A 22,672-nucleotide genomic window follows, 5' to 3' on the forward strand; every position below is an offset into this window, starting at 1 on the left:
CAATTTACCTGACGCTATTGATCGTGTAAAACGTTTGAAATAGAGTTCTGGAATATTCGGCACGGTATTAATTTATTTATCTTTCTCTTGGCGTTATTAGAGAGCGAGATTCCTCGAAATATTATTCTTAGTCCGCGCAATTCGCTTCTACGTGATTATGCGTTCGCGATGACAAGTCTTCCATTTATTTTCGGATAGATAGATCGGTGTCGATAATGATTGATTACCAGATAGGCGGATTTTCCCAGATCGACCGTCTGTATCGCCGGTTGCACGTGAACGCTCAGCGGCGCAGACACCGTTAATCTGATCTCCAAAGTTTCGCTGCCTTCGGAATTGCTGGCGGTGCACATGTAAGAGCCGGCATCGTTCTCCTCGACGCTCTGGATGATCAAGGAGCCGTCACGAACGACGTAATGGCCCGACGACTCCTCGATCGGCTCCTCCCTCTGATTTCTGTTGTAGTACCATCTGCGCAAGAAGAGAGAAACACGGGATTCTTCGTCATCGTTTAGCACACATGCACTTCAATTCGATTCAATTGCATTTCCAAGGGCCGTCATTACTGCACTCGGCCGCCGGGCACGCCGAGTGAAAGAGCACCGACGATGTACGAGTATAGGCAGCGTATAGTTGCAGACACACTCGCAGAAACCCATCGCATTCGCGTCGTCTCGCGCGACTCACATCGCTTCTCGCGAGCGCATTCTCGACAGAATGCGTATGCAAATTATCATTTCCCGCGCTCGTCAAAGCGACGATGTTATTATTATAGTTACCTAACCGACGGAATCTCTCGAAAACGTTGCGTTACGCGCTCGTTCGTGTACATACGTATGCGCGCCGGTGCCCATCCGCGAAACTGTATCTCCCCGCCGCACACGCGCTTACCACAAAATAACTATTGTTCCATCGGCAAAGACCGAATACATTTCCCCCGCTATTGTACCGCGCCCATACCGCGCGCGGCCATATTCCCTGCTGTATTTCTGCTTGTGTACACGTGTGTACCACGCAGCGAGATACATCCTGGCACGCTTTCAAAACGCTCACTTTTCAAGAGCATGTATTTTAATGATATTCGTCGGCGCGATTATTCAGGCGGCCGCCGCGCCGCGCGCCGCGCCGACGAGCGTGTCGCGGTTAAAACGCGGCAAGAACGGCGGGAAGGATTTTCACGAATCGACCGATATGAATTCAAATGGCTCTCGTCTCGCTCTAACGATCGAAGGGATAAGGCGCTATTGCATAACTATGCGAGTATAGCGCAACTCCGTCGCGAATAGATCCCCACGCGAATTTCACGAAACGAGATCACGCATAACTTCACCGGCTCTCTCGGTGTTCGTCTTAATTGAAAATTCGAGGGTGCCCGGCTGTCTCGATTTAAGCCAGCCTCGGCAAACAGGATAATCCAATCGATCCTTGGCGAGCACGCGCGACCTTTGACCTTATCGGTGGTCAGTATAACGCGAAATGCGCACCGACGTCCGCGCAAGAACGTGTCAATCCAGGGAAAATAGAGTCTATCTTTTGCAATTAATTCGCGGCATTAAAAGCGATATTAAAGGGACTTACTGGCATTATCCTTATTTGCATGTCATGTATATTATTGAGCTTATACGCAAGAGATGGATTTTACGTAGGGAAGCAAGCGCGCTTCCCCGACGGGAAGTATATAAATCTCGACGGCGGATGTCCCCCTCCTCTCTCGCTCCCTATCATCTTATCAATCCCGTCGATACGACGACGTCGATACCATAACGAAGTCACTAATGAAAATTTCAAGCCGCCGCGCGCCGCCATTTTTGCAATCCGAATCTGTTCGCGTCGACCATTTAACGAACTTGCATATGTATTTGTATAACCGGATTGACATGAATTTTTAATATAACGCAAATATATTTCAACCATACACGCCCCACGCTCTAATTAAATTCGTTAAAAATATGTTGTTTCTTTAATAATGTAAAACTTGTAAACATTGTGTAAAAAGGGCTCGAATCTAAAAGAAAATTCTAATTAAATCTGCCGTAACCGAATTAAACGAATTAAAAAATGTGAAAGATAAACATTTCTCTGATGATATTTTAGTACGGCTAAATGTAGCATCTTTGCCTAATTTGATTAACATGCGAAAGCTCTTTTCAAGATTTCATATAAATTAATCTAATTAAATTCGATTACAAATCGAAGAGCGCTATCTGAATAGCGCCAATATCTAAATCTAGATTCCAATTCGAGATCCCTTATCGCCCTACGGGAAGTTTATCGAGACCGAATGGAGCCAGTTCATCTTTCCACGATTGCTCGTAACGCGCCATTAGCCCTGGCATCGTCCCTCTCCTGCGCGCAGAATAACTTCTCTCCCTCTCTCTCTTTCATCCCCTCTGGCGCGCGCGCTCACTCGCTCGCTTTTACGCAATGATCGGCCCCACGTGGTTTAGAAATCCGCTAAAGCGTAGTGGTCCCGAGTCTTGCTTACTCCGCATCCAAGAGGAAACGTGGAACGCCAACGCCAACGACGACGACGACGACGACGACGACGACGATGACGAGAAGGAGGATGATGAGGAGAAGGCCGAAGCGGAGATGGCGGCCGCGCCGGCAGCGAGGCAGAAGTGGAGCCATAGGGATGAGGAGTATACCTATAGATAATCAAATTTACGGAGGGAAATTGGCGAGGGTAGGAGATGGGATACGGGGATGCCCGAGTGCGAGGGAACCCGGAGAGATGGAAGTCTCCGCGTCGCGACGAACCCTCAAACTCTCTTGCTCTCTCCGTCATCGTCTTCTCCATCCTCCTCTTCTTGTCCTCTCCACCTGTTCAGCTTTCTCTTCTTCTTCTCCATCTCTTTCCATCTCTCTCTCTCTCTCTCTATCTATCTATCTTCCTTTCGTCCCTCTTCCTCCTTCCCTTTCTATATCCCTTATCCCTATCTTCAGCTTCTCTAGCTTTCCTCCCTCGCTCCCGGCTCTCTTCCGTCGACTAAATCAACCTGCGGAAGAGACGACTAGAAGAGCAGGGAGGGGAAAGAGGGAGCCGACGTGGAAGAAGAGGACGGTCGGAGGAGGACCGGTAAGAGGGTGAGAGGGTACGAGCGGTTGATGAACACAAGCATGGAATACTCAGTGACGTCGACGTATACGTAAATGCGGAATATTTGATGGGCTGTCAGAAGCAGTCTCTGTAATCAGCGGTCGGTTTGTTTGCGCTACCCATACAGCTCTCCCGACGTCTATATATCTTCCGACTATCTTCGTTCATCCCCCCGGCTACTATCGTCGCGCCCGCGTAGATTGGCGGCTCTATACGCGTTGCACGCGCTCTCGCGTATGTGTATGTGCACACGCACGCGTACGCGTGTGTATGTACGTACACACGAACCTGAGTTCACGTCGCTCTATCCGCATCGATTCTACAAATTTTACGATCAAAGTTCCGTCGATATGCTCTGCCGGCGACGTTTAAAATTTTCATTTTACATTTTCGGCGCGCATGCGATCCAGGCGAGGGAGAGGAGGAGGCAGAGAAAGAGAGAGAGAGGGAGAAAGCGAAGAGTTTGCCCTCAAAATCCAAGAGGCGAGAGAGGCTGAAGCGAATCGAGAGAAGGCAGCGTACTCCGCAACTCTTAAGACTCCGCGATTTCTAAGTTCTCGCGCTCGCTTCGCGCTCTGGTTTCGGTCCATAATTATTTAAACACGTCGTCTCGCCGCACGACACGCAGCGATAACCGTGCAGCACGTTTCCATTCGACGCGGAGTTTGATTACGGCGCCCCCCGATCCTCCGCACGGTGCTCGCGGCATCAATGATGGGACCAAACTAGTTGCTAATCGCGTAATCCGCTGTAATAACACGTTTCCCCCCACCACGCAACAAGTTTCGTAGGGACTCTCTCTCTCTCTCTCTCTCTCTCTCTCTCTCTCTCTCTCTCTCTCTCTCTCTCTCTTTCTCTCTCTCTCTCTCGTCGCTTTTCCACGGTGCATGATGCGTTGCATCGACCTGAACCGTTGCCGCTGCTACGTCCCAACGTGAACGCGCGTCGCTATCCTTTCGTTTACCGTTCTTCCCTCGTTCCTCGCGGGATAAACGTAATACATCCGCGAGCGGGTACGCGCGAGCGGAAAAAGGATGGTATCTCGTGAGAGTTAACGTAATATTTAATACTCGGGGGCGGCGGAGAAGAAGAAAATCCTCATTCCGTAACTGTTTTCTCGTTCACCTCTCGGTTCACCTTCCCTCCTACCCCGTGGGGTCCGACCTTCCTAGCTCCGCAGAAGTCCGCGATGTCGATGAACTCCGTGGGCGGAGTTGGCGCGTGTTCCCCGTGCGCGTGCGAGAGCTCATATCGCGCGAGATATTCCGTCCGCGGATCTATGTTTAAAATTAGCATTAATATAAGGAAAATAGAGACACGGCGCGCGCCGCGTCTAGTAGCGAATGAGCATCGTCCGCGCCGCGCAGCGCCGCGCCGGCTCGTCTGTTTGCACAAAGATTCCAATTTCCTCATCGGCTGTCGGGCGGCGGGCAACGCTCTCGCGAAATACGTGTAGCACGAAACAATGTTGAAACGCGTGTGAGAGCGCGCGCGCGCGCGCGCGCGCGCGCCTCTGATTTCCGTAACACGTATTATTTTAGATAATGAGTTTTATCCTTATTTTCCGCCGAGTTCGATCCTAACAAAGGAATAAAGCCTTTTATACAAATTTCCATCCAATTAACTGCACAGTCTCCGCCGCCTTTAATTCCCCCTTTCGAAAAACGGTATTAACGAAACTTTTCGTGGAGAAGTTATACAGCCATTTCCTGTTTGGCGGATCCAACGGAGGGAAACATGAGACGACGCTTTCGGAACGCGAAACGGACTCAACTCACCCATCCACCCCGCTCGATAGATCTCATACTTTAGATTCTTGTATAACGAAATCGGAAGCGCGACTGAAATGCCACCGTCTGTGTGTCTCGCCAGTCTCGTTCTAATATCGGACCGTCAATATTTATCGTATACGTCCGCGGTCGCTCTTCATTATTAACTGCCATTCGCACCGGGCTGTCGCGCGGTACACATGCATATATGGATTTCGTGACCGCTATCTCGCATTCGCGACGTGTGTGACGTTCGCGAAGTGCTACCTGCTAATCTTCAAACATCGCCTTTAATTCAAGCGCAACGTACCATACTTTGCATGCAGATTACTTAGCAGCATCGCCGGGGCAGAAGCTAAATGCCTGCTTACCGTTTAATTGCGTATCTGAGCGTAACGTGAGCCTCCGCCCCCCTCCCTCCCCTCACTCCAGCCTTTCTGCCCCCCTTCGAGGAAGGGGTGTAAGAGAAAAGGACGAGATGCGAGCGAGGAGGCCCTCCGACGAGAAAAATGCTATTTAAAATCTAATTATGGGCGGAAGTACGAAATTGGTAATACCACGGCTACGGATAGAACCGTATCCTGTCGGATGAAGTTTCAGTACGCGACCTGGAGATCCGGGAAACGTACCGCGCACGCATACGCGGAAGACCCCGCTCTCTGTACAAATACGCTTCGTTAATAATATAAATTTAATTGAGAATTAAACATTATTTATTGATCTATAATATTAATAAGCGATATTAATAAATTAATAATTTATCAATCTGCAATAATATATTAATAATTACGACTGAATTTTATCGAAAAACAAAATCCTTACCTGTTAGTCGGGGTTGGGTTGGCGTAGGCCACGCAGGGGATCACGACGGTGTCCTTTAATCGAGCTGACATGTATACCAGCTTCTCATTTATTATAGGCGGCATGGAGCCCCGAATTTCTGAAAATAAAAAAAAAATAACAAGCGCGCGGAGCGCGCAGATTCAATTATAGCGTAAAATCGAAGATTAAATCGTGGGACGCCATTGGGTCTCCGCCGCTCGCGTTCGGGGGATCGATTCCGGGCAAGTTTGCCGTGTGATACGCGGAAAATATGTTCATAAATCGTTACTGTCCGCGGGGAGGGAAGGAAACCTCGGACGGCGGAGCGCGGGGGGAGCGGAGAAAAAGCGAAAAGGAAAAAAAATAGGCAGGACTCCGCGCACGCATCCAGCGCGACGTTTAATGGGGAGTTATGGTCGCAGATAACGCCACGTCTTACGACATGGCGCACTATGAAGCGGAACCACGTTAGATAACGACGATATATCTCCGTGCTTTGGCGAGAATTTGAAATTACGTCACGCGCTATCAAAAACGTCGGAAAAATTACGATCCGCTCGAACGCGCAACGTCCAGCGAACTCCTGCGCGAGCGAGACTCGCTAACGTCGCGCACTAACGAAATTTCTCCGATTCTTTCTTTTTTTTATTTTTATTATTTCTTTTTTTTGTAGAAAATCGCATTAGTCTGCGCGGAGATATATTAAAATGGTACGTCTAAAAGAAATTCGTATTGCGCAACATGCATACGAATGCGATTGCCCCTGTAGTCGAAATGAAATCACAAAAGTAACATAATTTAAAAAATAAAAATTAAATCGTATTCGTTAATTAAGTTTTTTGCATACGGTTACAGTATTTCTCGCTAGCGCACGCTGCCAAAACCGGTATTGCCCCGCGTAAATCGCTCGCGTTCCTAATTCGCGTCCGGCATACTTTCGACTACAGTAATTCCGGCCCGCTCGAAATTTCAGATTTTCTTACGCGCGATGAAAATTCATAATTAATTAAACTGCTACCGTTATCCGGTATATCGGGGGTAATACGCGCTCGCAGCAAAAATGAAGATACGTCGGCTAATGACACGTCAAATAGGACGCGACCGTATTACGGCCGCGCTTACAATTATTCCATTTGTTCAATTACGAATGCAGGTATTTTTATTTCGCGTGGCTATGTTAAAATCGAGCCACTCAATCTATCCCTGGCGCATATCTGTGGTAGAAATGCAGCGTGGTTTATTGATTCGTCCATAGATACTCAAGTGCCCTCCTCTTCGGCACGTGTGTTATTTCGCGATCAAATGATGTGTGGACAGCGTCGCACATACGTGCTGTTACATTTAACGGGGAATTAATGTGCTGGATTACGGCGGCGAATACTCGCCGGGAGCGTTCATACATACCTCTTGTACGTCGCGACAAAAACATCTATCGTTTACGTGGGAATACGTTTATATGGTAAACGTGTGCGCCGCGTCGCGCTTCATTTCACAATATGATTAAAATTAATAGCAAACGTCAAAGCAAATAATAACAGTGCGTACCAGTGTTAATTAATTAACGTTATACTTATCATTGTGATCAGTGCGATTTCAAAAAATTACGCGGATAGAATGGAAAGCGGTTTTGTTGAAGTATTTAAAAATTTAGCTACTTAGTTAAATATGGATCTGACAATAATTTCGTTGAAATATCAAGATAATTATGTAGGGCGCTCAAGCTAGTTGCTAAAACGTCTCTTTTTTTGCAGCATTGTTCATTGTGCTTGGACATTATTCGTAATTATTTTAATCGTTCAACAAAATTATTTTTACAGATCTGTATCTAAGTGAATTTTTAAATTTTAGTAAAAGAAAACGTGTATTTTTCTGTGTACGGTTCATTAATTTACAATTTATTAATCTAAATGATCACATTAGAAGACAGAATTCCAAAAGAAATAAAAATTTCAGCAGACAGACTGACAAAAATATAAATTTAATTCTGTTTTCAAGAAATTTTAAAATTCCATAATGTCTCTTCATAAAGGCAAATGTTGATAAAAAAATTCAATGTCGAAATCTATAATCAATCAAACAAATGTACGACGTTTCATTAAAATGTTAAAAAATTTAGTTGAACGCAGATCTGAAAATAATTTTGTTGAAACCATCAAAATTATTTTTAAATTTTTAGAAACTTTAACTCTATCTTCATAGCTCTGCTTCATTATTATTGCCAAGTCAGATAAAAAGAATTTTTGTAAAAATATTTAAACTTTAAACATACAGCTAAAAGCAGGTCTAAAAATAATTTCATTCATTAATAATCTAAAAGCAGGTCTAAAAATAATTTCATTCATTAATAATTGAAACCATCAAAATTAGTTTCAGATTTATATTTAGCTAAATTTTTAGAAACTTCAACTGTATATTGTCAAATCAGACGAAACAAACAGTTTTGTTAAAATAATATTTAAAAGTATACCTAGATCTAAAAATAATTTCGTTAAAACAATCAAATAATTATAAAAGACACTAGAGATGATGGCTAGAATGCCAATACTTATTGAATTGCTCATTATACCTCATAAACGCCCTTTATTAATTACTCTAATGGTCCATCAAAATTATTAGAGATCTATATTCCAAATATACTAAATTTATTAAAAATTTAGCATACTTGGAATACAGATCTAAAAATAATTTCTATATTTGTATGCTAAATTTTTATATACTTAAAAATTATTCTTTCTATGTATTATTATTACAGCTTTACCGATCGTTTCGCAATTGTGCGTTATTACGTTTCCCGAAATATCGCGATAAACGTTAACTTTATACGCCGGCTCTCTAAATTTTCGGCGTAGCCCCCTGTTGGGATTTACACGCTCGCGGATAATGCGCGCCAAAAAGTTTCCTCATTACTACGGGAAAACTACTGTACATCGAGATTTTGGTTAATTTAGAGGGTATATACGGACGGGGTCCGAAGGCGCGCGTCGAAATATGCAAACGATCAAATTTCTCCCGAACTTCATTATTAAGTTATTAACTACCTAAGTGCGCTTAGCATAAATTTCTATCTTACGGCGGAAGATATCCGGCGCGACGGGGCCCGGCCCCCGGCGGGGTCGGCATGCCGGCTTTATTACGAGTGCACGAGCGCGAACGCGTACGTTTCTGGAAAATTGAAACCCGTGAATTTTTTAACGTCCGCCGAGATATTCTTGCTCGGGCACGTCGGATCGGTTTTTCTTGCCTGATTATGCGGCGGCACACAAACGATTATCCGTCTCTCTCCCCGCGCGTCCCACCCTGTCCATTCTGCTCAAGGATAATGTCGAATTATAAAGCGCCGTTCGATTGTCATTACCGATGACATGCTGCAATTTAAATTATTTCATTGTTATTATCGCGTACTATGATATTACTTCATAAATAATTACATTGACGTGACGCAAATTGATATTACAATTGATATTACTTTGAGTTATAAAATTCGAAAATGTCGAAGGGCATCCGGGCATGTCCGAATTAGCGGATTGATATAACGTATTTTTTTTTTTAGGTCAGTTTTATTCGTTCTCTTCGTTCTGTGTTCGCGAGTCGCTTTGAACAAATATTTATCCCGCCCCTGTATATCGCTGCTAGGCTTTCAGTGAATATCGTTTATTCGGCAAGCCGTCGAATGATACACGAGGTAATTAACCCACGAGCGAATTACGCCGATAATTAATTGATGTTTGTTGGAAATATTTGTGTGATTAGAAATATAGCAAAGCGAGCCCGTGCTGATTATGGATTCCAAACACGTCGTACCTGGTTAAATCGCGTCATATTACCCGAGCTAATTTCCGATAGGAGAACTCTTTCAACAACACGAGTTTATTTAATCGATGTATGATGAAGTTTGCCAAAATTCACAATAATCGTATTAATTAATTGATATTATTATTCCGAGTGCGCGTCTATCGAGACGATATTACGAATGCAACGGTGGTGAATTCTGCTCCGAGGTATAAGAGCGGGAAGTAAGAGGACGTACAAAATCACGGCGGCTCTGTGTTCGAACCTACTACGTGAAACTTTAAATAAGTCGCACGTCCTCCGAAATTTGCGATATCACGAGAGATTCTCCTAGTTTTAAAGTTTCCGAACTCACTCACTCTCTCTCTCTCTCTCTCTCTTCTTCTTCTTCTTTTGAAAATCTAGAATACCGTCTAGGAAGACGACGAGGAGACTTCACAATGAGAATATTCCGTTAAAAGAGCACGACGACGATCAATATTCCATTATAAACATTATTTCAGTTCTTCCGGATGATACACGAGACATCAATTTCAATCACGTACAAATAAATAAGAACAACAGACGGATAATGTATTTGTAATATTCCCAGAAGAATCGATGTTACCCCAGCTCGGGGACAGATCCATCGCAATAGGTATCGGGATGGGAAAGGTAAGCACAATGGGTTTGCTTTTCCCTTCCTGTTCGTGCGGACGCGATTAAAGTTCCACTTAATTTTGAACGCGCGATGTGACGTCCTACGAAGTAGAGAAACGTCATTAGCGGGACCGCTCGGGGTAACTTCCTTCGCTCTGTCTTACTCTCTCTTACCCTCATTTATTCAGTTTCCCCGTAATTTACACAACGCCATACTGTCATCGCTTCTTTAACCGTTATCTAATTAAACATCGACCGCGCTGTCGAAGAAGTCGCTCGGATGGGTCTCGCGCCGGCCGTTAAACGCAATGTTTTTATCTTCTTTCATCCCCAGCGACCAGCCCGCCATCGCGAGATAAGATCCGAGTTAATGTGCTCGACACGATAAGGGAACAAATTGCGAGAGCGTAAAAACGAGGGCGATGCTTCCTGGAATTAATTATCTACTCTGTTTGATGATGCCCTGATTCTTGACGATCTCTTTTTGATCGGATATTAATTAAACGGCGGCTCGCGTCGGCAATTATATTTAGTATAATAAAAATAAAATATTCGTGTATATAACCGCGCGTTTTCGCGAGCCTCGAAACTTTACTTTTATTAAAAATTTCAATAGCGCAGGTGTATTGAGTTCCCGATTTGTGGGACAAATTTTCCCTTTTCACCGCTCTTCTTTGGTTGCTTTCATTCCAAATGAAAAAAATGGGAAATATAATTGCCGCGGTATCGATCGAATCGGGTGCAGGTAAAGTAAACATTTAATTAAACTCCGCCATACGTCCGCTATACGTTCAAGCTCGAGGCGGAACGGGAATTTACCGTTCGACAAGCGCAATGGATATCCAAGGCTCCGGCTCTGTTTACGTTTTCGAAAAATTTAATAATTGTCGAAATAAATTCATCTTTCTGTTTGAAACTATGATGAATACGATATGAACGGAATCGATCCCATGTACCACGTCCCGCCCAATTTTAATCCCGATGGTTACGTAATAAGGATAATGAGATTGTATCTGTAATACTACTATAATGAGTATATTTACACGTTTTAATGTCTTAACAATTTCATTGAGTAATTCAAAACCAACCTTTTTCCTTAAGAAAACTATGAAAGGCTACCTCTGTTTTCAGAGTAATTAAAAATAGAAAATAAAGAGTTTTCCGCGTAATAAGCTTCGGTGAAGAAACTGATTGAAAATAATGGATAACAAAACCGTATTCTCTATTTAATTAAAATTTATTAATTTTTTTTTCTACAAACCTTGCTTTAATAAAATTTTCATTTAAAATTTTACGCTCGCGAATCAATTAAATTAATTTTTAATTATAAACATATTAATTCTCAATATTGAAATTATTGCTGTTTGGACATGTACAAACCACAATTTGATGTAATTTAAATGAAGGGTTTTTTACAAAAATCAAACAAATCTATTTTTAAAAAATCTGTACTACGGCACAAATCACTCTCTATCAATGCCACATCGGGAACAATTTTGCTCCGACAAGGCTCAAACAGAAAATGAGAAAATATAATAATAAATAGGTAATAAATATGTAAAATTTCGAAACCTCCAAACAAGTTCAGAGATTTTTTATTTCGTTTCATTTTTTTTAATAGATTTCTCAAAATATTAATCCTCAAGTCTAAATTTGTTGTTCGTATACTTATTATTTGTACAAAGAGAAATACAAAAAAATGTTTTCATTAAGAGCAATTTGTAAAATTATGTAAATAAAAAGTGAAAAAATATTGCTTTAAATTTTAAATAATATTTCCTTCTCCATCTTTTATTATTCTTAATATTATGAAAAACCGTTAATGTAAAATATTATAAAATAAATAAGAAGTAAAATATGAAATTCTCACAGAAACCAAGCAAGACGTTTTCTCATTTTCTTTTTCCTTTTAAATAAGTCCTCAAAACATTATAATTTTATTCTTATACCTACTATATTTGTCCGAAAAAAATCCAAAGAAAATTGATCACATCTACACACTAAATGATTTGAAGATGAGAAATATTTGTTATCGTATGAAAAATAAAATTTAACTTTTAGGACTCGTTTGCTTTTTACGAGACTCTGAAATTATAAATAATATTATGATATATTTTAACTACGGAAAAACGCCCGATTACAAATTGGCTGAGAAATCCGCTCTTATAAAGCAACGCGATGCAAGTGAGCGCCTCGGGTGTACAAGAAGAAAAATCTATGACGTACTCACCAGTCAGTTGCAGCCGCCCTACATTGCTGCTGGCGACGGTATCCTGAGTTAACCGGTGATGCGTCCTGCACCGATACGTCATCTGCGCGTCGCTTCGCGTAATATTGATTATCATCAACTCGCCGGTCGGCAGCATATGATATTTGCCATCTATAACAACACGCGCGTGTCGCGGGGAGAGGAGGCTTGAATTACGTTTCTATCATCATGGAAATCTAAATTGATCGGAAGGAAATTACGTGTTTATACATGCGCGCACGTAGATGACGTCATGCAATATAACTCCTGTTTTCAAGCGATATAATTAATTTACGACAATACCCAATATTCGCGCACGGTAAAAGGTAACTGTAATTTTAGAATAATTCGATTCCTCCTGTTTCATGCTAAATAGAATAATTCTATATTCCATTCTAGAGTAATTACACGCTCGCTCATTTGAATGGAAAAGCGATAAGTATAAACATATCGATTTGTAACGTTCCTTCTTTCTTATTTTTTCAAATTTAATTACTTACCGCCCATTGTGGAGGGATAAATATTGAAGACTGGTTCCTGAAGCCAAGACGTGACCGTGACGTGATCGCGTACAAAACTGGGTACGTTGCAGCGCATGAGCACGTTGTTGCCGAGAAAGCCGCTGGGATTTTGCACTTCCGGATCGTAACGTTGGTTTACCACTGCAACACGTAACGATAAGTTCCACTCTCCCTCTGTCCATATACCACGGTTCCGGAGGCCATAAGAACGTAACGCAAATGCTAATGGCGCCGCGGCCGCACGAGAGTGTTACAATTCGCTTTGATATCTGCCGCGTATATATCTGCCGATAAGAACCGAAACGGCACAACTCGGAACAACTTGCCACATTTTGAACCACGTTCGACGCTTCTAATTAGAGACCTCTCATAAATGTATGCGCGGACATGCGTAATTTTATACCCCTATTTCGCCTCGCTCTCTCTCTCTCTCTCTCTCTGTATACTTAATGATCTATTTAACGAATGTTTGTGAGTAAACACGCGTTACACATTTATTGCGCGTATCCGCATGCTAAATTTACACAATCAGTTAATAAAATGAGTAACAAATAGCTTTCGTTAATTTGTTAGAAATTTAATAACAATTGCACAGAGTAATGCAACACAAGAGATGAACAATGGCGGAATATTCGACGCGCCGTGAGAAAACGCCGGCCGGGGGTGCGCGATCACGTATGTTAAATTATGCAGATTTACTATGCGCTTTTAATCATTTTTCTGCTAAGCAAATAAAAAAATAAAAAAAAAACTGAACATGCTTTCTTTAATATTATATTCACATTTTCACGATTAATTCTTTTACAACGCGCGAATAATTTCATGTAATCCGCTGTTGGAGAAATTTTGTAGTTTACGAAAAAGTTATTTCTTCGCATGAACGATCAGCTAAAAAAGAAAAAAACTCGCGAGTAAAAGTAATGTACAGAGAGCACGAGAGAATTTACGCCGAAAGAATTTACGCCGAAAACGTGAGCCTCTTTGGTAAATCACGTTATCCTTCCTACGTTTAACCACCGTCATTTCTGCGCGAATGACTTTGCGCGCTAACAAGAGAGCTCGTAAGGCTTGATAGAAACACAATACGGCTAGAGAAGAAAATCCGAAAAGGCGGCGGTCTTATCCAAAATCTCATGTCGCGATCCGCCCCTGACCCGGCAGCCCGCGTAAGTTGATGGGCTCGGCTGAAAGGTTGGTAAGGGCATGTCTAAGAGGGGGATGGAATAAGGTTGTAAAGAACGTGGAAGGCAGTCAGGCAGCCAAGCAGGAGAGAGAGAGAGAAGGAGGCAAGGGGAAAGGGGGAGAGAAGAAAGAGGATAGAAAAGCGGACGATGGTGGTGGCAGCAGCCAGGGAATCGCTGTGGTGTGGTGGTGCGTTGGGGTTCTCTGCCTCCGCAACCCGTTTCGAGAGTCAGCGGAGCGAGGCACTCAGACTTCAGAATGGGGTAAAAACTCAGTGAGTTTGCCCGTACTCCATCCACCTCCTCGTGCTCGTTCTATCCCCTCGCCTCTGGCCCACCCCCCTACCCCTTTGCGCACACTACAATTCTCTCTCTTTCTCTCTTTCTAGTTACGTTTCCCTCGGCAGCCACCCTTTTCTAACTCTCCCCGCGTATCGTTCGTTCGGCTCTCTCGGTTACGCGGCAACCAAGCCGAACATAAACTCGGGAGACGTCTCGTGGCAGGTAATATTTACAAAGCATGAAACGAGCAGAGAGAAAAGATAGCGGAAAGAAACGAGATGATACAAAAAAGGGGGAGAGAACGGAAAGAATCAAAGAGCGAAAGACAGAGAGGAAGAGCGCGCAAGAGCAACTATGTCGACCAGCTTTTCATCGGAGTATACATCCTCTCTGCGAATCATCCACTAGAAACGAAAACCACGCTTTTTCGACGAGTCGGATTTTATGCAAAGTATCGAAAAACCACTCGTGACGACGTGATTATCCCCCGATGTCCAATCCGACGAGTCTAACGAGTAGAGATGTTTTAAAGCCAAGAGTGCGGATAATATTGTTAGATAAGTATCTGTTTCCGGTCTGTGTGTATGCGTGCGCTCTTAGAGACTAAAAATGTAATTAAAGGGGCGTGTACACCTAGACAGACCAAAACCAGACTTCACTTTGTGAATTTTTTGCGGAAAAATGAAAAGGAAGAGAAATCACGTTTGTTTCATTGTAAAGATCATATTTTTCTCTATTTGACATTTAAATTTTATTAAAAAAATAATATAAAACAGCATTGCTAGTCTTAAAGTTTTCCTAAATCAAGTTTGTCAAAAATTTAACTTTAAGTTGAAAACATAAGCCTAGTACTTGATATTTTTCGAAATATTGCGTTTAAATAAAATGGCAGCTGGTCAAAGTTGAGCGGTTTTTTTCTATAAATGTTTTGTTGGGACAAAAAACTAAGCGTCGTAAAAAAAAATCCTACATCAAGTACTAGCTTTTAGTCTCTAAGACAAGTGTGTACAATTACTGGTTGATTGGTCGAACTGTCTTTTAAGATACAGTGTGATGTCAAGTGTATCACGCATTGATTTTGAAAACACAATTAAAATAGCGACACCCTTTTGAATAAAATTTAAATGTCAAATAGAGAAAAAAACGCAAAAAAAATTTATCTGTCTCTTTCCATTAAAAAATTCGCAAATTTAACCTCCCTTAAGTGTATATGCCTCTTTAATTCAGAATAAACGAAACAAAAGCGTATGTATAAATTACATGTATAAATCGTGAACTATTCCAAAATATAATTTCTCTTAACAATGTATTATTCTCTATAAATGTTTTGAGATTTTCCATCTCAATAAAAGCGCAGCAAGTTAAAAAATATTATTTAACACCGAGTATCCTAGTAGAAAATTTAAAGAAACGCCACGTCGTACATTCGAGTTATCTTTAAACGATAAGCTTCTAAGCTGAGAGAGGCGACAAGGGGTTGAAAACGTGAGTGTCCGCCTCGTAAAAGTGAGCGACGCGGTTCCTACCTGCAGTTTTTATAAAAGAGTCTAGTGCGGTCGTTAAACTTACTCATTTTCTCGGTGTAAGGCGACACGTCATACGTACGTCGTACATGCGCCGAGATAACGGTGGCGTGTAACGCTTTGTACTTGATACATGTATATTGGTCGAGTGAATCGAGAAACAAAACGGCTACCGAGAGTATTTGAAACGTATTACTCGAGTTGCGTCCACTTCATTTGTTTCTATAATGAAATAAATATCGATCTTCGCGATAGGGCTCGAGCTGAGTACGAAATTTTCCGTTCGCCCCCGAGCTAAGGCGAATTCGTGTGGAATACGGGGGAACAAATAGCGAATGCGAACGCCAAAACAATATTCGTCATTCGTTCTCGTCATGCGACTCTTCGCGATGTGTCTATATTTAGTAAGATCGAACGACTACATCTTCTACATCTTTTCAGATTATTATATCGAGTTATGTCATGGAAAGTAGCATGTTTTTCGCGAACACGCTCGAGCTTCAACTCCTCTTGCAAACGATATCCTGGTGGAAGTTATTTTCTGCCATCTCTCGTCATCTTTTGTGTCGTTTGTCTTACATCGTTCGTGGGACCGTTCGAGATCGATGATGAAATATGTCAAGTAACGACGAGACTAATGGCTTGTTTGTCTCGTGACTCTCGAGCAAATACTGAATGATGGAGGTTACTTCCATCAGAGACGGTGTTTTGGTCGAAATCCACGTACTGAGAAGCAATGTATCGTCATTAGAATCTTTCAGAGTCTCCGGAAAAATAACCGAAATAAGCCACGAGATTTCGCGTAGGGGGGAAAATGGAAAGAAGAATCATAAACTGCTTCTTCAGAAAGCAATCTTTTCGGGGAGCTTCCTTTTACAGCGGATAGTTGTCTTCCTTACGGAGACAAAGTAACTTCGCGTGACACGGGATGTCGCTCCCTCTCGCTCTTTCTCCCCATTTTTTGACAAAGCGTCGCGATTACGCACGGCAGCTGCCGTGAGGTAGTGGGAAAACGAAAAAGGCGACATTTCCGGCGGCAGACAACAACGCGTCCATGCGATCGCGCGCACGCAATCATATCCATTTTGTTTCCAAGAATAGGGCGTGCGCGGCCGAAAAAGATTTTTCTCGAGGACGGACGGAAGGAAGGAAGCGCTAGCTGAAGCGCCGGGAGCAGAGCGCGCGGAAGGTGGGCGAGGGAAAAGGCAGGATGAAACCGTGGAGGAGATGAGCAAAAAGGAAATGGCTGAGGCGGATACTAGGAGCTGACGCGGCAGAGGCACCAGGCATGAATCTGAAAAGGTATGGGCTGCGTTCACGCGACGATGATTTACGGGCGTATTAGGTCGATAAGATATCTTCCGGTTCGTTGACCCGGCGGAAGCTCTATTTTTAAGGCGCCTCGCGGCCTCCTTTTACTCCATTTACTCATCCCTGCCTCTTTCTCTTTCCTTCACCGTCTTCTACTTCGATACTCTTGTAGACGTGAGTTTTGGAAGGTATCGCGTCGTCGGGCAAAAAGAATCCTTAGACGGATCTCCCTCCCGTTAACGCGATTTCAGTGACTAAGTGCCGCGACCGTTCAGCACGAGATTTCTAATATTCTACCAGCTCATGCCTACGATATATACTCGTGTTTTCCTTGCGAAGCGAATGAATATTGAAGATTCTTGCGTACGAATATTTTCTTGGGTAAAGGAAAATTTTGAGAATGTTAGAAAAATTAATACAAAATTAAAAATTCCAGTCGGATCACTCGTCCATTTAAATTAAAATTGGATTTTTCACAGGATAATTATCAAACAGTAATAATTTAATACTCGAAACGTTGCAAGTTATAATCACTGAGAGAAAAGTTGGTATTTGACAATAATTATGTGATAAAATAATTATGGTTATACCAAAAAAAAAAAAAATTGTGGAAAAACTAAAATATTTAATTCAAAGTTAATTAAACATTGGCTTAGTTAATTCTCGATTAAAAAATATTAATGGTTGAAACGAATGAATTGTCTTTTGTGCAGCTAAAAAGTTTTTTCTCAATGTAGGAGCTCGATTTTTATAATTATTACTGGTATAAAGTTAATAACAATAATGTTTACAGTTTTAGATTGTGATAATTTCAAATATAATAAAATATCAAAAGGGTAAAAGTAAAATAAACATTTATGTAGTAAATGTAGCCACGATAGTAAACATGACTATTTTTTGAAAATTCGCTTACTATTTACTTAGTAATAATAACTAATAGCTATAATTTGCACGATTAACAACTATAAATATATAATTGGAATTGAATGACCGAGATGATTACGAATTAAAGTTGAATTATGGTAAATTACACTTTTCTTCTTTCAGTGACAAATTAAATTAAATTAAAAAAAAAAAGAAAGGTAGTTAGCTCAGTTAATCAACTATCACTTCACATCTCACCGCAACGAGAAAAAGTTTATCTTATTCAATTCATCGATACTTATCAAGTATGGAAATGTAAATCGTACAATTTTTACAAGCACTCGAGCGACTCGGAATAACATCGTCCGTACAAAATTTCTGTCATAAACTTTCTTCTAATAAAATATTAAAAGTTGCAATTTCGGTAGCTAACATTTAATAATAAATTATCCTTCATATCTGGGTAGGACAGACAGACAGCCCCGGTAGTTAGCTCGTCGATTACAGCCCGATATGATACGTAAACGTGCGCGAGAAGGAAATTTCATCTCGCCGAGCGGAGGAGAGCAGAGGAGACGATCGAATCCGTGAGCCGTGAGAGAGCGTGAGTCCGTTGACGTCGTCCGCGCGGATAGAGGCGCGCACGCGTCGCACGCGAGACGGTCCGTCTTCAGCACGTAGCATCTATGTACGTAGGGATACGAGGCGACGAGGACGTCGACGAGGACGTCGGGGAGCGACGGGAATAATGCAGAGAAACGGACCGCAGATAACGAGCTCGGGCAAGTTTCGCCTCGGTTGACATACCTGCTCTGACGGTGACGTCTCTGCTAACGACCGCGCCGACACTGTTGACGGCGGAGCACTTGTAAATGGCCCAGTGGACGTCCTGCCGGAAGGCCTCGGCCTCGAACGCGGGGAAGTGTATCGTCCCGTTGCCGAGGACGTGTCTGATGCCGAGGATGTTCGTTATACTGCCGCCGTCCGCCGCGAGCCAGTCGACGGTCGGCAGCGGGTTTCCCCGCACGGTGCAGTCCACCCGGCCGCCGTTCACGTTGGTGAACTCCACCCTGGACGGCGGCTCTATCACGAAGCTGGGTCCCTGCGTCTCGTAGGAGGCGTCGGAGGTACCTGCTTCGCCGAGGGGAGGACAGGACGAAAGACGTCAGATATGTATTAACGATAGAACGTAAAGCGGCTTAACTATATTCAATTAAGATTACGGCTCACCTCCCTACCCCTCGTACATATTTCGCAGATATCCGCCTTCCGCCTTACCTTTTCATTATTCATTTCGCATCGCCGCGGCGCCATACAATTTTAAATACGCTTAAAATTTCCATTACTAGACGTCGGGAAACTCGCTGGAACCCGAAACCCCGAGACTCGAAATTGTCGCGCGAATCTTGGCGCGAACGAGACGCCGCGCCGTTTCGAGCCGGCGGCGCGCGGCGCGCGGCGCGTCTAGAGCACGCTCGCGCTTTATTTCGCGATTCTAATGCTTCATAAATTCTGGAGTATTACGAATAACAATCAGAAACGCATTAATCACGCGGCAGCGTCAACGAATGGACACTCGGCGGTGAATTTTTCGTTCACCACCGGTCGTCGAATGCGAAGTAATTTTCTGGGTGGGGGGGGTCAGCAGCGAGAGAAGAGAAAGAGAGAGAGAGAGAGAGAGCGCACGGTAGTGGGACGTGCACTGTATCGTCGACGGACACGAACGAAGATAATACGCCCGGCCATAAATCATACATTTAACGCTGAAATTCGGCCGTAATAGCTTCCATAAATGGAGCGCATTGCACGTCCCACTCCCCCGCCGTCCTCCTCGCTCCCCCGCCGAAGCCTGTTAACCATTCATCACCCGAGTTATGTTGATTTAAGTAGGAATGCCGGTTCGCTCCCGATGTATTCCGCATTCCGTCCAGCATTGCTCATCTGGAAGCTGGCCCGGCCAAGTGCGGACTATCCACGTTGCAGAACGTGCAACGAATGACGCGCGCGCTCGCGGCGCGTTTCTGTGTGTGTGTGTGTGTGTGTGGATGTGTGTGCACTTCCGACGCGAAATCGCGATCGATTGCTCGTCAAAGGCGGCGCGTTTTAGGAATCCCGGTGGCTCGCGGGGATTTAGCGTTTTCCGAGCGGAAAGTTTCGACACGCGAAACTTGGGATAAATTACACAAATTGCGACGTTTATGAAAAAAAAAAAGGATCGAGATTATGCAGGTCGTAGTTGCGAGATATAAATTATCAACGATGTTATCGGCCTGTGTGTACGCTGGCTATAAATTTACAAGTCAAAGTACACACGGTTAGACAGCTCGAAGTTGTTTTACCGAAACTACCCTCGGTGCTTTTATCTGCGCGGCGCAGGCTCGAGTCCAAGGTACTCAAGGTAACCCGAATATAGCCCGAAAGTAGCGTCGTCGGAAGTTGTTTTGGCCGAGTCTCCGATGAGCGCTTACGTTGGCAATTCCCTCCCTTACGCCAGCCTTGGCGAGCTTAAATCTTGATTACTTATCTCCCATAAGCCGAGGCAACGTTTCCAGTAGCCTGGCGGATTCCCCACCCTCGGTGGCGTCGTCTCTCAGACGTGCACGTTCGAATCCGGAAAGTTATCGTTTTCTCGAAAAAGAAAATCGCGGACTCTCTCCTATAAAAGCTGTAGTACCCAGCAAAGATTTACTTCCTGCCTTACTCTCTTCTCTCCTCTTCCCCCCCCCTCTCTCTCTCTCTCTTTCTCCGTTCCCCTTTCTTCAAAGCCAGCAGAGTTTCGAATCTTAACGTCGGGCGCACTCCACCATCGCTCGGATAGCCAGTGCACTGCGGACCTGCGATTGGATATATCTTGCGACCTACATTCACCCCGTGCTCCGTAATCATTTCCCCGCGGAAGAGCAAGTGCGAGGAGAAGAGGCGCCCGGCATAAAAAGTTAACTCTTCATCTTCCACGAGGTTCTCTCGATTCGCGTTATAATTCTACCACTGTCCGTGCAACCGTCTGACGTACGAGTATGTCGGCCGACCGTCTTGCGATTCGATCATTACCGGGGATTCCCGGATTGGCGGCATATATCACGAAATACGATCTCGGATCTCTGATCCCGTCTCTTCTAGGATTGGATTACGAACGTAACAGGAGCGTCATATCAGGAAGATTAATCGCGTGAATTTTTTTTATACGCTGATGGATACGCGTTCTCGTAACTTCGTGATGTTTCATCGATCCAACGTTTTCCCCGGCATATAAAACTTTTTAAATTTGTAAAATTTTTATCTTCTTATCTGATTATGCAACGTAAAGCCAGATTTGTGGGACACAAACAGATCGAGAATCAAGCCGCATTGAAGCCGCGCAAAATGTGTTGGCTCATCGGAACAGCTAAACAATGGACAGCTAAACAATGGACGGCGAGTGGAGAGACGAGTGAACACGTAGCTAAGGGTTGCATCTACTCTGGCACGTACTCGACTACACACCCTCTCTGGAAGCACTCGTCGAGAGAGAGAGGAAGAGAGAGAGAGAAAGAGAGAAAGAGAAAGAGGAAGAGGAAGAGAACACGATCGTTAGGTTGTCATAAGCGATACGCCGGACAAACTAGAAGCGTAACACCACGTCAACCCTCGACGCCATCACGACCGTATCCCCGAAGACGTATACTTGTGCCTCTTAACCGGTAGCCGTTGAAGAGACCGAGAAGGGCGAGGAGCGACCAACCGTATAATGTTTTGTGTCAACATCCTTCGAGAATTCTCTCCCCTTTTAGGTTGCCTCAAGTACTCGCTTTTATTCATGTTCCGTCCGGCGCACCCGGTGTATCCTTTCGTTGAACAACCCAGTTGTCATTACGATGTTCGACAAGCGATCGGCGACGGTGTCCTCCTGGAGTTTCCAGACGTCACGCCCAACACAATTGGAATAATGGTGACTCTATATTCTTCTCGTTCAATATTTAACGAGATATTCTATGTAGATAACTCCGTGCAAAGATCGAGTTAAAAATGGGAATTTTAAAAAATATTAAAGCGTTCTATTGATCAAAAAATGTGCAACTTTATACGCATTTAAGAGATATTAATGTCCATTTCTACCAATGCAGATTAACCTTATTCTCGGTATTCAGCTTCTTTTATCTTTTTTTTTTTCAGTTCTAAAAGTTAGAAAAAAGATAAAGAGTAAATTAAACCCAGATAAAAAATTGACCTACATCGGTAGAAAGGGATATAAGTGAGAAGTCATTCCGATTCACATTACGAAATTGTATTACGGAAAATAAATAAATTTCACAGAGAGAATTTACTATGTGTTTCTTATTTGATTTGTTGAAAATATGTTACGTCATACCTTGATATACGTTTAGTTGAAACGTATACAGATACTTTTCTCATTGAAATAAAATATTTATATTAAATATCTCAAGTTTTGTATTATCACAGATTTTAGCCGTTCGTATATATAAACCGCGAAAAATTAACTTTAACCGTAATTTCAACGGTAAAAGATATCGTTTGAGTCGTGATTTCGACAAGTCAGCGCGGTACCGACGAACTTAGTCAGCATCACTGACTAATTGCCGATGAGGGATGAGAGAGAGTAAAGCTCTTAGTGCTGCCGGAGCG

The 22,672-nt window shown here is 43.2% G+C and overlaps 1 protein-coding gene across 5 annotated transcripts in view; it reads right to left on the reverse strand.

Moving 5' to 3' along the window:
• LOC105195209 (Down syndrome cell adhesion molecule-like protein Dscam2) overlaps window positions 1-22,672 on the reverse strand; it is an 87,990-nt gene that overhangs the window by 43,919 nt on the left and 21,399 nt on the right. For 3 of the 5 annotated variants that reach the window (XM_026131034.2, XM_026131036.2, XM_011160519.3), the window contains exons 3-7: window positions 18,857-19,183; window positions 12,868-13,029; window positions 12,350-12,499; window positions 5,692-5,809; window positions 228-471 (exon numbers count right to left, since the gene is read on the reverse strand). In XM_026131034.2, the coding sequence (XP_025986819.1) occupies window positions 228-471; window positions 5,692-5,809; window positions 12,350-12,499; window positions 12,868-13,029; window positions 18,857-19,183 (1,001 nt within the window). The remainder of the gene's footprint in view (window positions 1-227; window positions 472-5,691; window positions 5,810-12,349; window positions 12,500-12,867; window positions 13,030-18,856; window positions 19,184-22,672) is intronic. The other 2 variants (XM_039449882.1, XM_026131035.2) reach the window with 1 other exon arrangement.

This window comes from Solenopsis invicta, chromosome 5 (genome assembly GCF_016802725.1).
Source record: "Solenopsis invicta isolate M01_SB chromosome 5, UNIL_Sinv_3.0, whole genome shotgun sequence".
Lineage (NCBI taxonomy): Eukaryota > Metazoa > Arthropoda > Insecta > Hymenoptera > Formicidae > Solenopsis > Solenopsis invicta.